Below are 15305 nucleotides of genomic sequence, written 5' to 3' on the forward strand. Positions count from 1 at the left end.
GTACAGTGGAGAAAGGACAGCCTCTTCAATAAGTTGTGCTGGGAAAACTGGACAAGTATATGTAAAAGTATGAGATTAGAACACTCCCTAACACCATACACAAAAATAAGCTCAAAATGGATTAAAGACCTAAATGTAAGGCCAGAAACTATCAAACTCTTAGAGGAAAACATAGGCAGAACACTCTATGACATAAATCACAGCAAGATCCTTTTTGACCCACCTCCTAGAGAAATGGAAATAAAAACAAAAATAAACAAATGGGACCTAATGAAACTTCAAAGCTTTTGCACAACAAAGGAAACCATAAACAAGACGAAAAGACAGCCCTCATAATGGGATAAAATATTTGCAAATGAAGCTACTGACAAAGGATTAATCTCCAAAATTTACAAGCAGCTCATGCAGCTCAATAACAAAAAAACAAACAACCCAATGCAAAAATGGGCAGAAGACCTAAATAGACATTTCTCCAGAGAACATATACAGATTGCCAACAAACACATGAAAGAATGCTCAAGATCATTAATCATTAGAGAAATGTAACTCAAAACTACAATGAGATATCATCTCACACTAGTCAGAATGGCCATCATCAAAAAATCTAGAAACAATAAATGCTGGAGAGGGTGTGGAGAAAAGGAAACCCTCTTGCACTGTTGGTGGGAATGTAAATTGATACAGCCACTATGGAGAACAGTATGGAGGTTCCTTAGAAAACTACAAGTAGAACTACCATATGACCCAGCAATCCCACTACTGGGCATATACCCTGAGAAAACCATAATTCAAAAAAGTCATGTACCACAATGTTCATTGCAGCTCTATTTACAATAGCCAGGAGATGGAAGCAACCTAAGTGTCCATCATTGGATGAATGGATAAAGAAGATGTGGCACATACATACGATGGAATATTACTCATCCATAAAAAGAAGCGAAATTGAGTTATTTGTAGTGAGGTGGATGGAGCTAGAGTCTGTCATACAGAGTAAAGTAAGTCAGAAAGAGAAAGACAAATACCGTATGCTAACATATATATGGAATCTAAGAAAAAAACAAAAATGTCATGAAGAACCTAGGGGTAAGATGGGAATAAAGACACAGACCTAATAGAGAATGGACTTGAGGTTATGGGGAGGGGGAAGGGTAAGCTGTGACAAAGTGAGAGAGTCGCATGGGCATATATAGACTACCAAACGTAAAATAGATAGCTAGTGGGAAGCAGCCGCGTGGCACAGGGAGATCAGCTTGGTGCTTTGTGACCACCTAGAGGGGTGGGATGGGGAGGGTGGGAGGGAGGGAGATGCAAGAGGGAAGCGATATGGGAACATATGTGTGTGTATAACTGATTCACTTTGTTATAAAGCAGAAAGTAACACACCGTTGTAAAGCAATTATACTCCAATAAAGATGTAAAAAAAAAAAAAATACAAGCAACAGCAGAAAGCACTCTCTGACCAGGATGCAACCCTAGCCCTGCCCCATGCCTGCATCTGTTGTGTAAGCGAGAGATCTTAATTGTGAAGCAGAGGCTTTCATTCAAGAGCTAATAGTTGAAAGACTAGAACAGGTTTCTGTCTTGCTGCTTTTTTCTCTCCTCTTTGCTCTATCATTCAGAGTCCTCATAATAAAGAAAAATGATTAAGCCAACCCATGTAAGCTTTTGCTAATGGAGACTAAAAGAACCCAAAGAGGCAGCCTCTCCATGGGCACGTTGCATGGTTCAGTCTTACCCTCTGTGCCTTTTAGAGAATTGCAAGGCATTAGCATAAAGACAAGTCACCACAATTATTTATTTTGCACCCAACCCCTTAATGTTGAAGAGCAGGAAGGATTCTTCTGTGATCTCCGGCACATTCATCGCCCCCCCTGCTGAGCCCCTGATCAATGGTGACACAGTCGCATCAGATGGCCTTCAAATAGTACTTTCTTTTTCACATGGGCTGGGAGAGAGAGGAAGAAATATAAGTGCTTCATTCCTCTTAGACTACAAATAAATAAAGACATGGTGTGCAGCTGCATTTCAAGCATTTTGGAAGCTTTTCTGGTGTGTGGGTGTTGGGGACGGTTAGGGGGAGGCGTGGGGAGAGGGGAACCTGCACTGAGGCTTCTGTCTTGTTGCAGGCGGTGCTAAGAACACTGGTAAATGTCCATATGGGTACTTCTAAGTCCCCACTCCCCCTCCTGCAAACCTCAGCACCTGGAGAACAGAGCAGGCTGCAGAAGTGGGGTGTGGGGCACCCCGAGGCAACTTTTCTCTTTTCGGTTCCCTCCCCCAGAGCATTTAGTAGAAGGTCATTGGCTGAGTGCGTGCCCTGGAATCTGGGGCCACCGCTGCTGCTGCACTTAATGCTGCTTTGTTCGATGCTAAATGAGGCGAGAACTTTCACCCAGGTCACATTCATAATCCTGCTCAGCAGGACGCTCAGCTGTGCCCCGAGAGCAGTTTCTGCAGGCAGGGAGGAACTTTCCTGTTGGAGCGGTCGCGCTGGCCTGGAGTGGGGAGAACGGGCTTTTCTCTGCCGGTTCTGCCATGAACTGTGTCCTTGGGCAGGTCACTTCTGCGGGCTGCAGTTACCCCCGCACTCATTCAGCAGATACTTGAGTCTTACTCTGCCAGGCCCTGTTCTAAGGGCTGGGAATGCGGGAATATGAGGGCAAGGTCTCCGCCTTCAAGGAGCTTCCATTCTACTGGGCAAGGCAGATAGCGACCATGTAAATGAGGCAAACCCCTAAGTGCAGACCATGTTAAATGCTGGGAAGGATACAGCATGTGAAAAAGAGTAACTTTAGATAGAGTCATAGTGGTGAATGTTTATTAAGCACTGGCAGGATACCCAGCTGTGCTAAATGCTTTTCATATGTTCTTACTTAATCTTTCTTCTGTGACATAACCTTGGACATGATCCCTAAGGTTCCTTTTGGGAAACTGTCTGCACCTATGGTTTCAAGTTTTTAGCAGGTATCAGGACAGAGGATTGGTTAAGGGACTAACTCAGATGGGCCCATCGCAGCTGGTGATTTCTAGATACAAGCAGCGTTATCAGATTTTCTACAGCTTCTGTGTATTTTTGGAGGGAGAACTCAGTGTGGCCAGGAGACCTGAAGGATATGAGAAGGTAGGCAGGGTGATGGAATAAAAACCAGGCCAGGTTGGGGACCCGAAGGGAGAGAGTTAATAAGGAAGCAGGCAGTGGGGAGGGTCCTGGACTGGGGCCCAGGAGCTGGGGGGAGGACAGGCCCCTTCCCTGCCACCTGCCAACTGCTTTAGGCCTCATTGTCAATCTCTGTTACAGGACGGGTATCCTCCTGAACCTTGCATGGATGTGCTCTGGGCTGAGGCTGTAGCACTGAGTGGTTTTCAGAGAGATGCAAGATGGGAATGCAGAGATCCAGGGACCTTTACATTGTGCCCATTTATGGGGGCCTTGTCCTTTTACCCCAGGAGAATATGGCACTGTGGTCTTTCCCCAGGGCCTTGCCTGCATTGGCTAGTCAGTGGGGTTTTTATAGCCCATGACAGAAGATTCTGCTGTCTCCTTCTGAAGAGTGTAGATTTTTGTTCTTAAGGACAGTTAATGTGGCTGGTCTTAAATCCTAAATCTGCCTGTGCTGAGGTGAGCAGCTGCCACCTTCTGCTGGACTCTTGGGAGCCTCCTTTGCACATGTGCAGTTGGTGGGGTCATCCAGGACCTGAGTGGGATTTATGCACCATAGGGGCTCCTTTTCTGTCAGAAGTTTCTGCTCACTTTCAGGCTCTAGTGACCAACTCCCCAGGCCGTCTGAGTGAGTCTTTTGGCCTAAGCTCCAGGCAGCCAAGGCAGCACTTGGGGGATTGTGCTCTTGGGCAAAACTGCACAAACCAGGTCTCACCTAGTGTGGTTCCCTCCTTTTAAGGGTTGATTCCCTGCCAGTCTCTGCCTGTTTTTGGTCTCTCTCCAGTGCCTTCAAAGTTACTTTTATTATTTCAATTAACAGACTTAATTCTTTTAGACTGGTTTTACGGTTACAGAAAAATTGGGTAGTGAGGACAGAGTTCCCATATACCCGCTCAACCCAGCCCCCCCCACCCCCAGTTTCCCATTATTAACATCTTGCGTTAGTGTGGTGCATTTGTTACCATCGATGAGCCAATATTGATAAACTATAATTAACTAATGTCCATAGTTTATATGTATCCATAGTTTACTCTTTGTACATTCTATGCAGTTATTTCTTTGTATCTTGTCCAGAGTTTGTTGGAGGCCTAGTCTGAGGATACCAGTTTCTCCAACATTATCACAAGCAGAGTCATCTGATGCATTTATTTTTGATTCACACATAAGCTTTTTCCTGGTCTCTGGAAACACGTGACAGAAACCTTGTAAATAAAGGGAGTTCCTTGACAAGGGCGAGGGCAGAAAGTCTAACAAGCCGATGGGTGGCGATGATATTTGTGACTGTGTTAAGCTGTTATGTCTTGCTGCTTTTACTGTGATTCATGTACCAGGAAACACTACAGTTGAGTTTACCACTGTCTTTAGAAGTTAATCTCCAGAAAATAGGGTGGAACCAAGAAAATGGGGGAAAAAAAACCCCACAAAAAACAAACCAACAACAAAAAAACTTCATGAGGTATTAACCTAGCACCAAAGGTGAGGTTTTCTGGGAACTTAACAAAGAATATCTGAAGTCTGTTGGTTAACCTTATTTACCCTTAGCTTCTGCTTATTCTGTGAATAGCATCCTGCATGTGAAGGCGCTCACATGCCTTCTTCTTCCATTGGAAGAGGAAGGCACAGATAAAATTGACTTGGATAGGGCTTCCCTGGTGGCACAGTGATTAAGAATCTGCCTGCCAGTGCAGGGGACATGGGTTCGAGTCTAGGTCCGGGAAGATCCCACATGCCGCGGAGCGCAACTAAGCCCGTGCACCACAACTACTGAGCCTGTGCTCTAGAGCCCGTGAGCCACAACTACTGAAGCCCGTGCGCCTAGAGCCCGTGCTCCTCAACAAAGAGAAGCCACCGCAATGAGAAGCCCGCGCACCGCAACGAAGAGTAGCCCCTGCTCACTGCAGCTAGAGAAAGCCCATGTGCAGCAATGAAGACCCAATGCAACCAAAAAAAAAAAAAAAAAAAAAAACTGACTTGGATAAATCTCATATGTTGGTTACTTAGTACAATTTGCATCTCCCTTCTAGTTTTTTTTTTTTTTTTTTTTCTTTCTAGGTGGTAATGAAAAGGAAGCAGGCCCTGATATTTTTAAACTTGAGTGGTTGTATGAACCACCTTTCAGGTGGGTCTGGTCTACGACTGTGTCTTACACTGTGCTCAGAATGGACTGAAGCTAGTTGTGGAGGTGGTAATGTTTAGGTATCGAGATACTTTTTTGGTTTTTTTTGTTATACACGTACATAACGGCAGTAATCACTTATCGTACTCTCTGGTTTTGCCCTGAGGAGTGGGACTTCTGACCCCTCCCCTGCTTCCCTGAAATTGTCACTGTTTTTTGGTTCATGATTAGTGTGGTATTTGGCTTTTGATCCCTACTTCGTGTTTCCTTTTAATCTCCTTGAATAACCGTAAGGTGCAGCTATGGTAAGGATGGGTTATCTGCTCCAGACTCTCCTCAGAAAGGCAGATTTGTGATTTTCTTCACATGATTGGGAAGGAGGATGAGTGAGTGTGTGGTGTGAATACAAGTGGGATGTGTTAGTGAGTGTGGGATGACCGTGTGCATGCTTTGTGTGGGGTGTGTGTGTGTGTGTGTGTGTGTGAGAGAGAGGTGATCAGTCATGTGTATGCACGTGGCACATGAGGTGTGTGAATGTGTGTGCACTGATGTGTGTGTGTGAAGGTGTGTGGTGTATGCGTGCACATGTACCAGCTTGGCTGATGACGTCAAGGAGGCACTAATAGCATGAAGATGTTGGGTGTCCTCACCTCACAGGCAGGATGCTACTCCCTTGTTAGGAAACCTTGTCCAGAGCTAGAAAGCTGCCTCTCCATTCTGTCCGTGTTGCTTCCATCCTCACTGTACCCCGAATGCTTTGGGATTCTCAGTCCAGCGGTGCCCCTTCTTGAGAAGGGATGGGGATGGGACCCATCTGGGCGTCTGCAATCAGGCCCAGTTGTGGACCTCACTGGGTAGCAGGCCCTTTCCTGGGGTTTTGCAGGGATCAGCGTGGGAGGACCGTTCAGTCCTTCAGGTTTACCTGTAATGGGTGACCTTGCTCGGTCTTGAGATCCAGGCTCTCATGTGATGCCAGAGGGAACACAAGCCCCGAAGGTCTGGTTGCCAAGTCAGCCCTGACTGCTCAGAGTTCAGGGCAGGAGCCATCAGGCGTGCAGCGCTCAGGAGAGGGGGCACGGAAACTGCTCCCGGTGGTGGTGGTGGGGGGGTGCTTTGAAGTTGGGCAGTCACAAACCCAGCCTCACGTCATTCCTGGCTATGTGGGTCACTGACATGCTGACAAACGGTGGGGCCCCAGCAGAGCTCAGAGGGCAGAAACGCCAGCCATGGTTAAAGCTGACAGCATGCTTAGATCCTTAGATCCAGGGGGCTTTGTTTACCTGCTGTGGTCAGGCTGTCCATCTGGGGCCCAGACTTCCTACAGGCTGCTGGGAATCTTGATCTTTAGTGTGTTAGCACAAACCGGGGATCAGTACTAGGGGAAATCCTTTCCCAGTATTTAGTTTTTGAAACCCTCCTCACTGGGGCCAGCCTTAACTCCAAATTTTAGGAAGAACCTTTTATTCCCGTAACCACAGGAAATATGTTTTCTGTAGAAATGACTGTCCTGCTCTTATCTTCTATTAATGCAATCTTTGGTTGCGTAGACTTTTAAATTATCCTGGAGCTGTTAATTTCTAGGATATCCTCTGGGCTATTTTACATGTGTGTGTAAAAAGGAAAGATAAATTCCAGTGGGTCAGTGTGGAATGGGATGGTGCTTAATAAATGTTGGGTTGTCCTCTTTTCTAGTTTCATCCTGCTAAGTAATGTTATCTAGAAATAATCTATAATTTTGATCCGGCAATCCCACTTGTAGCTCATCATCCTACTTGGATGAGCTCAAAGGTGTGTAGATAAGGAGGTTTGTGGAAGCAATTTTGTAATAGTGCCCTAGGGTAAGCGTCCATCAGTCATCAGGGGAGCCATCACATGTAATGTGATAGACCTGTATGCAGTGGTGGAGAAAGATGTCCAAGTTATATTTAATAAAGTTTAAAAAATCAACGTGCGTAGTATGAACTTTTTACATAAAAGAAATTCCTCTGGGTGTCTGTGAATATATATATATATATGTCCATTAATATACAAAAAGAGATGTACATCAGACTGTTGACAGTGGGGGACTTTATTCTTTTATACTGTATATATCTGCATTATTTGAATAGTGTACAGCAAGAAATTATATGCAGCATTAGACAACCTGTATGTCGTTTGGTTTTAAAATTAACTTAAAAGTTTGATCAAGTTAAGTTTTTTAATACATAACTAGTCCATTCTTTTTCTCCATTTAGGAAATTACTCAAATGTGTGAGGTCTCCAGGGCTAACTCAATGAAGTTCCATTAATTTAAAAAAGTAGATATTCATCTTTCTTATTCTTTTGGACGGCTTTAATGCATGCAGACCAGATTTGTGTAAGAGATTTATACCTTAGCTCATTTTATCTTTACTGAAATCCCATCTTACAGATGAGGAAATTGAGACAAAGGCAAAGTAGCCTGCCCCAAAGATAGTGGTGGGAGATTCTTCATACCCAGCTCTTTCTGTTTCGGAAGGCTGCTTGTTTAAACACAGTCCTTGGCTGCATCTCTGATTAAGAATGAGATGAAAAGGAAGCAGTTTCTTGTTTTGCTTCTTATAAAGTTAGAAATAGTCTCAAGACATCCTTTTGGCTCTTAATTTCCTCATCTGTAAAATGGGAAGATGAACTTGATGACTTCCAAAGTCCTTCCAGCCCTAACATTCTGTGATTAGGGACATTTGCCATCCCTCTTCTCAGTGAGTGTTTGCTTCTTTCCCTACAGTATGTCGGAAGCCTGGACGTGCCGAGGCCCAACAGCAGAGTGGAGATTGTGGCTGCCATGCGTCGGATCCGGGTGAGTGGCTGGAGGTGGGGCTGTGTGGAGCCGGAACTCAGGCGTCCGCCCTTTTAGAAAGTACTGGAGGTACCAAAATGGATGGCTGCACTCTTTGCAAGACCCCTGTACGGTCCAGGGGAGCTGTTCTGAGTTAGGTGGTTGATCTCAATTAAAGACCAAGGTAAAATGGATATAGGATGGCTGGAGGGCTACCACCCTCCCTCTCTTATGACCTGCTGCTTCTCAAACTGAGACACCTTACCCTTGAGGTTGTGTGGGTTCTGCCAGGGAATGAGAGAGACTGGTGAAGTATCTTTTTTATTCAAAGATTTTAGTGAAAAGGTTCAGTATTAGTAATTAGCTGATAATTGGCCCAACGCATTTAAAAAGTGAAGTTTTTTTGTGGTACATAAAGAGGATCTACTTAAATTTTTAAGAACAAATGTGGGATTTCAACAGAATTTCCTTGGTTGGTTTGCTTTAGGCTCTGGACATGTGTGTGGGTTCTCTTCTGCCATTTCTGGTACTCTAGAGTAGAATTTGATCAACTTTCCAACCTGTTGCTTTTGGAGTCTGGGGTACACGGAGCAGAGATGGAATAAAAATTAAGTTGTCTTCTGATCACTGTGAAGGAATTTGCCCATGTGCTCTGTCATGAAACAGAGGAAATTAGATTTGTGCGTTTCGAAGGTAGGGTTGGGATTGGTCAAGCAAATTGTCATGACTTTTTGGAGAGAATTGGAGTCGGAGGTGGCTGGATTGGTCATCCTGAATGCAGCCTGGTTTGAGCTCTTTGTCTTCTAGAAGAATCTACTCACCTCAGTGGAAAACATATAGATATTGGGAGCTTCATTTTGCTTTTTGCCAGTTTTACTTTCAGTCAGTTCATCTGAGCAACAGAGACCTCAATTCAATGACAGCAATTTTGGGAAGAAAATTAGGGTGTTTGCTTCTGTTTCTCTAAGCAGTTCATCAACCTACTAAAATAATATTTTCACTGCTTTGGCCCTCCCAGTCCTTCATCATTTTTTATTGTTAAGTGGAATTTGTTGAAACTACTATTAAATACAGCAATACTGTTTTTCATAGACACAGAAATGAGTCACTTTCACATGAGTTCATTTAATGTTCATAATAAGCTGCGAAGTAGGGGTCACGTTTCCTTCATTTTCTAGATTAAACTGAGGCTCAGAGAGTCATAGAGGTCTAGAAGTGGTGGGCATGTGGCCTGAATGCAGTTCTCCAGTTGGTTTCGTGAGAACATGCAAAACGCATCACACCTTTGGCTTCAGGCCTGGCATTCAGTATCCCCAGGCCTCTTCTCTTCCTTCACCTTCCTGCTCAGGTAGAAAGCACCAAGGCCTCAGCTGAGCATATCTGGGGTGTTGCTCTTGTGAGGATAGGTTACTGCTCTCATCATGGTTGTAACCTTGGGGTTTCAACAGAAAAAGTCCCTCTTTTCTTCATATTTGACTAAGAGACAGCACATATGCTGTTGCTAATATCACTATCATTATTAGAGTAATAAATATTAATAGTAGCTATCAATAATAGTAGCTACTATTCAGTACTTACTATGTGATAGGTGCTTTATTAGGCCTATTTTTTTTTTTTTTTTTTTTTTTTTTGCGGTACGCGGGCCTCTCACTGTTGTGGCCTCTTCCGTTGCGGAGCACAGGCTCCGGACGCACGGGCTCAGCCGCTCCGCGGCATGTGGGATCTTCCCAGACCGGGGCACGAACCTGCGTCCCCTGCATCGGCAGGCGGACTCTCAACCACTGCACCACCAGGGAAGCCCCCTAGTAGGCCTTTTTTTTTACATCTTTATTGGAGTATAATTGCTTTACAATGGTGTGTTAGTTTCTGCTTTATAACAAAGTGAATCAGTTATACATATACATATATTCCCATATCTCTTCCCTCTTGCGTCTCCCTCCCTCCCACTCTCCCTGTCCCACCCCTCCAGGCGGTCACAAAGCACTGAGCTGATCTCCCTGTGCTATGCGGCCTTTTAATATGGAAATAATGCTATTATTTGTAGCTACTCTAGATGAGGTGAGGGTATTATTGTTAAATTTTGTAGATGAGGAAATGGAAGCCTGGGGCATTAAATAATTAATTCTAGATCAAATTGGTGTCAATAGTTGGAGCTGGGATTCCTGCCCGGGACTGTGCTGCTCCCTAATTTGGGTGATGATCCCAGCTGGAGAACCAAAAGGTAGGGACATGGAGCTTCCCCAGCGAGGGAGTCAGTGGCAGAAATACAACTTTGTAGAAAGAACAGAGGTACAGGAAAACATCCCCTCGAAGCAACGGCGGGTCAAGGTGTGTGGTGGGGCTGGCCATGCATGGCATCTGGAGGCCTTTGGGGCTGGAGTGTGGCCCCTGTGTCCTCTTCCCTCATCACCTGTCAGCCCAACTGGCCAGGTGCCAGTAGCTCGGTTCCCTGTGACCTGCTTCTGGTGCTTAATGAGCAGCTCATTAAATTAGAGGGCGAAATGAAGTGGCCAGAAAGCTGTTTGGTCTGGCTATCCAGTCACTTGTTTAGTCTGACCACCACTAAGAACTCTGGGTGTGTGTTTTACCCTGAACCCCCCAATTCACTGCCAGGTCCAGGCTGGTATTTTCTTTTCTTCTCTCCCTTTCAAAAGCTGTCTTGCCTGTAACTACAGTTGTCGAGAACTAGGGCATGTGATTTCTGTGTAAAAGGCCGTGCCTGACTCTGTCCTTTTGTGTTGAATGGTGCCAGGCTGAAGTTGGGCAGGACACTGCGGAGTTTGGTTCCTGGATGCTTTTGTGGGTTCACAAGATGCAGGCCTCCAGCTTGGCCCTGAGCAGTATCTCGTCCTCAGAGGGAAGCAGTTCCTCTAAGGATCACGGTACCTTACGTCTGTGAAATGGGTCGTGCCTCGCCAGGCCCTTTAGACGCCAGTCTCCCTGATCCTCTCTGGAGCTCTGTACAGGACAGTGCAGATTGTCTCCGTTTCACAGAGAGGGAAGCACCTGGAGTGAAGGGATTGGCCTGAGGTTGGCCAGATTCATCTTCTGAGTTGGGGTCCCAGCAGCTTTATGGATTCCTGTTCCTGCCCCAGTGCCACACCTGCAGTGTTGACTCTGAGCTAAATAAATGGACTGTTGATTTGACTGGTGTTTTTCCTCTCTCTTTTCCCCATTTCTCATTGGTTCCCTCGCCATATAGATCTTCTTTTAAAATTTACCTGTCTTTGGCATCTTTTTCTTTTCTCATGTGCTTTCAAAGATTTTTTTTTTATGGTGGTTAAAAACACATCACATATTTAACCGTTTAAAAGTGTATAATTCGATAGTGTTAAGTGTATTTACACTGTTGTGTAACAGAGCACTCTAAAATTTTATCTTGCAAAACGGAAACTCTCTACCCCTTGAACACTAATTCTTCTTCCCTCTCCCCCCAGCTCTTGGCCGCCACGTTTACAGTTTCTCTTTCTGTGCTTTTGACTACTCAGATACCTCATATCTATGGAATCATACTTTGCCATTCTGTGAATGGCTTATTTCACTTAAGCATAACGTCCTCAAGGTTCATCCATATTGTAGCATTGTAACAGGATTTCCTTCCTTATCTAAGGCTGCATAGTACTCGGTTGAATGTATGTAACACATTTTCTTTATCCGTTTATCTGCTGTACCCTTGGGTTTCTTCCACCTTTTGGCTACTGTGAGTAATGCTGCAGTGAACAGTTATTCACAGGGGCATGTGACTAATGCTTCTGAACAAAACGGGATCTCAGAGATATGCACATATCTCTTTGAGATCCCGTTTTGAATTCCTGTGGTTGTATACTCAGATGTGAGATTGCTGGATTATATGGTAGTTCTTTTTAAAAGCTCTTTGAGGAACCTCCGTACTGTGTTCCATAACGGTTGCACCATTTTTAATTCCTGTAACAGTATAAAAGGGTTCCAAGATTATTTTTTTTTCTTCTCAGTAACGTGTACCTTCTTGGTACACATGAATTTAAATAGATGAATAGATGAATTTTCTTTAAATAGATGAATTGTCTTTTTCTGGTAAGGATTTGTTGGGGGTGGGGACCACTCAGCCCTTGGAGTGTTTCTGGGTAGTCTCAGGGAACAGGACATGGGTTCACAATGGATTGCCGGGTTACTTGCTGTCACAGGGGCCTCCTGCCTGAACTACCCAATGCCAGGGTGTGGGAGTTCCTTAGACTGTACTTCTAAGGACTAGATCTGGGGCTGTGAATGGTTGTAAGTGCAGCATTAGCACAGTTGGCATAGTATGAGTTGGCACATAAGTGGGTGAATTCATCAGCACTTCTTAGAAGGCCTCTCCTTAATTTAGCACTTTCACCTTCTGCTTCTCTAACACTCCAGGTAGAACCACTTCTGGCCCGGCCCTGCCCTGCCCTGGTCACGCAGTGTCCCTTTGCTCGGACGCACAGCTGTTGGTCAGGCTCTGGTGACTAGCGTGGCATGTTCCCAGGGCAGTGTGTTTGGAGGCTGTGTGTGGAGACCATGCAGGTGAGAGCCTGAGACCTGGCAGACGGATGGGGGAGGAAGAAGGGAGGAGCCGGAGAGCCAGCCCTGCTCGGCTGGGGAAGGGTGTCTAGTGTTTCCTTTTGCCCTGTGGCTGATAGTTATTCATATATATTTATAACTCGTACATTTACAACTTTAAACATACATACTTTCACATACATTATTTCATTTGATCAGCCTGGAGTGTTCCCGTTTGTTACCTCTGTTTGATGAGAGGTGGGAAGACGGGGCATGGAGGAAGGAAGGGGACACCAGGCTCTCCAGCCATGTCAGCCAGCATAATGCGTGTGCGCTCATTCATTTATTCACTCATTCATTCATTAGATATTTATGGAACACTCTATCCTGGGCTAATGTTTCAATATTCTTTTGGGTGCTTATATTTAGTAATGGACGAGCCAGGCACATGAATAACCATATATTATTAGAAGAAGGGTAAGAAGCTAAGAAAGTGTGTAGCTGGGAGATGTAACCCAACTTGGGGGAGACAGGGAAAGACCTGTGGGTTACAGAGGGATGGAGTCAATAATCAGTAGATACTGCAGCCAGATGACCCCTGAGATGAGGATATTGTGGCTCAGGGAGGACTTGCAGCTCCTGGAGGGAGGTGACCACGTCACATCATACTGTCTTTGAACCTCACCTGCCTAACGTAGTGCCTAACCATTAGTACACAGTAGTGTTTCCTGAATGAATGAGGACTTTTCCCCAATAAAATGTACTTGTTTAAACTCAGTCTTCTGTGTACTTCAGGCACAGAATCGTAGCACATCATTCATTGTTGGAAGTGACTGTGTAATTGCAGTTTATCCCTCAGATTTTAGAGGCCCAAGGCCACACAGGAGGAAGACCCAGATCTTCTGATGCCCAGCCCAGCACTGCTGCAGAGTAAGGCCAGTGGAAATTCACTGCACGTTTTTTGCTTCCTTGTTTTCTTTGGACAGCTTCTAGGAACTTCCATGGATTAGTTGGGAGTTGGGATGAATTTTGGGAAGCCCTGACCATCAAACTGAGTTGGAATGAACCGCAGCTGTGGGTAGCAATAGTTTTTTTGGATCTGCTCTTTTTTTGTTTCCTTATTCAGGATTTGCCACTTTCCCCAAGGTTGAAAGAGGTACCTTTAGCTAGTCCCCTTGACACACGAAGACCCTGGTCTGTTCCCTTGTCTTACTCTTAAGAAATCTTCAGTTTCTCTTATTTTCTGTATTGGTTTACTGTTGCTACTGAAACAAATACCACAGTCTTACTGGTTTAAAACAATGCAGGTTTATTATCTACAGTTCTAGAGGTCAGAAGTTTGAAATGAGTCTTATGGGGCTAAAATAAAAATGGGTCAGCAAGGCTGTGTTCCTTCTAGAGGCCCTAGGGGAGAATCTGTTTCTTGCCTTTTCCAGCTTCTAGAGGCTGCCTGTGTTCCTTGGCTTGTGGCCTCATCACTCTGAACTCTCTATCACCACATCCGCTTCTTTGACTTTGACCCTCTTGCCTCCCTCTTATAAATAAAGACACTTGTGATTACACTGGGCCCATATGGATAATCCAGGATAATCTTCCCATCTCTCAATTCTTAAATCACATCTTCAAAGTCCTTTTGCCATGTAAGGTAACATAGTCACAGGTTCCAGGCGTTAGGACATGGACACCTTTGGAGGCCCATCATTCCGCCTACCACACCTGCCTTGTTTATTGTCTACCAAATAGCATAAGCCTAGTGGTGGAGGCCAGACCAAATCAGCAGGCCCTCTTAATTCCAGATCACATACTTCCCCCACTCCATACTAGCTGCCTTGTATTGGGTTGACCCACCTGTTCTCCTCTGATCCCTATGATGACCCAGGCAGGAAGGAAGCTTAAGAGATATTCCCCAGAAGCACTGGATGATTATCCTGCTCTTTGTCTACCAAGGATCCAAAGGTCTGAGAAGATGCTAGCTGGATGAAGAAAACAAGAGAAGAGGGGATACGATTTATTTATTATTATTATTTTTTTTTGTGGTATACGGGCCTCTCACTGTCGTGGCCTCTCCCGTTGTGGAGCACAGGCTCCGGATGCGCAGGCTCAGCGGCCATGGCTCACGGGCCCAGCCGCTCCGCGGCATGTAGGATCTTCCCGGACCGGGGCACGAACCCGCGTCCCCTGCATCCCTCAACCACTGCGCCACCAGGGAAGCCCTTTTTTGTTTTTTTTTTTAAAGCTGCGCAGCTTAGAACAATTCACAAAGTTCAGAGAAGTTCTGCATGAACCCACAGTTGGTCTGACACGCTGGGGTCACTTGCTTGGAAGTTAACTGGTTGAAAGTTGAAGGGTGGCCAGTAATACTGGAATCAGGCTACTGGCTTTGCACCATTGGGCCTGCTGTGTGAATAGGTGAGTTTGGCAGCCAAATATTTGGTATGATTTTCAAGTCCATTGTTCCCAAATATTAATACCATTTCCCCCATTGCACTTTTTAGCTTCCTCAGAAAGCTGTGTAGTCAAAAGAGCTCTCAGTGAAGAATAATGAGAGTTGGACTCGAGTCCCCTTGACTTGCTGTGTAACCTTGGTGAGGTATCTGACTGCCATTAATTTCACTTTCCTTGTTTATAAAGGGGAAAGGATGATACTCACTCTCTCTGGTGCTCTCATTGAGTCTGGGATAACGCATGAAAAAATACTTTATAAACCGAAAAGGACAATTTATATTCATCGG

General features: G+C 45.0%; 1 protein-coding gene across 6 annotated transcripts in view; it reads left to right on the forward strand.

The window, feature by feature from the left end:
* Positions 1-15305, forward strand: part of LOC116758533 (carboxyl-terminal PDZ ligand of neuronal nitric oxide synthase protein) — a 307707-nt gene that overhangs the window by 73817 nt on the left and 218585 nt on the right. For all 6 annotated transcript variants that reach the window (XR_004351186.1, XM_032641463.1, XM_032641472.1 and 3 more), the window contains exon 2: positions 8023-8094. Coding sequence is in view for 5 of the 6 variants with exons in the window: in XM_032641463.1 (XP_032497354.1) it covers positions 8023-8094 (72 nt within the window). In the remaining variant the exon portion in view is untranslated. The remainder of the gene's footprint in view (positions 1-8022; positions 8095-15305) is intronic.

Source organism: Phocoena sinus, chromosome 1 (assembly GCF_008692025.1).
Source record: "Phocoena sinus isolate mPhoSin1 chromosome 1, mPhoSin1.pri, whole genome shotgun sequence".
NCBI lineage: Eukaryota > Metazoa > Chordata > Mammalia > Artiodactyla > Phocoenidae > Phocoena > Phocoena sinus.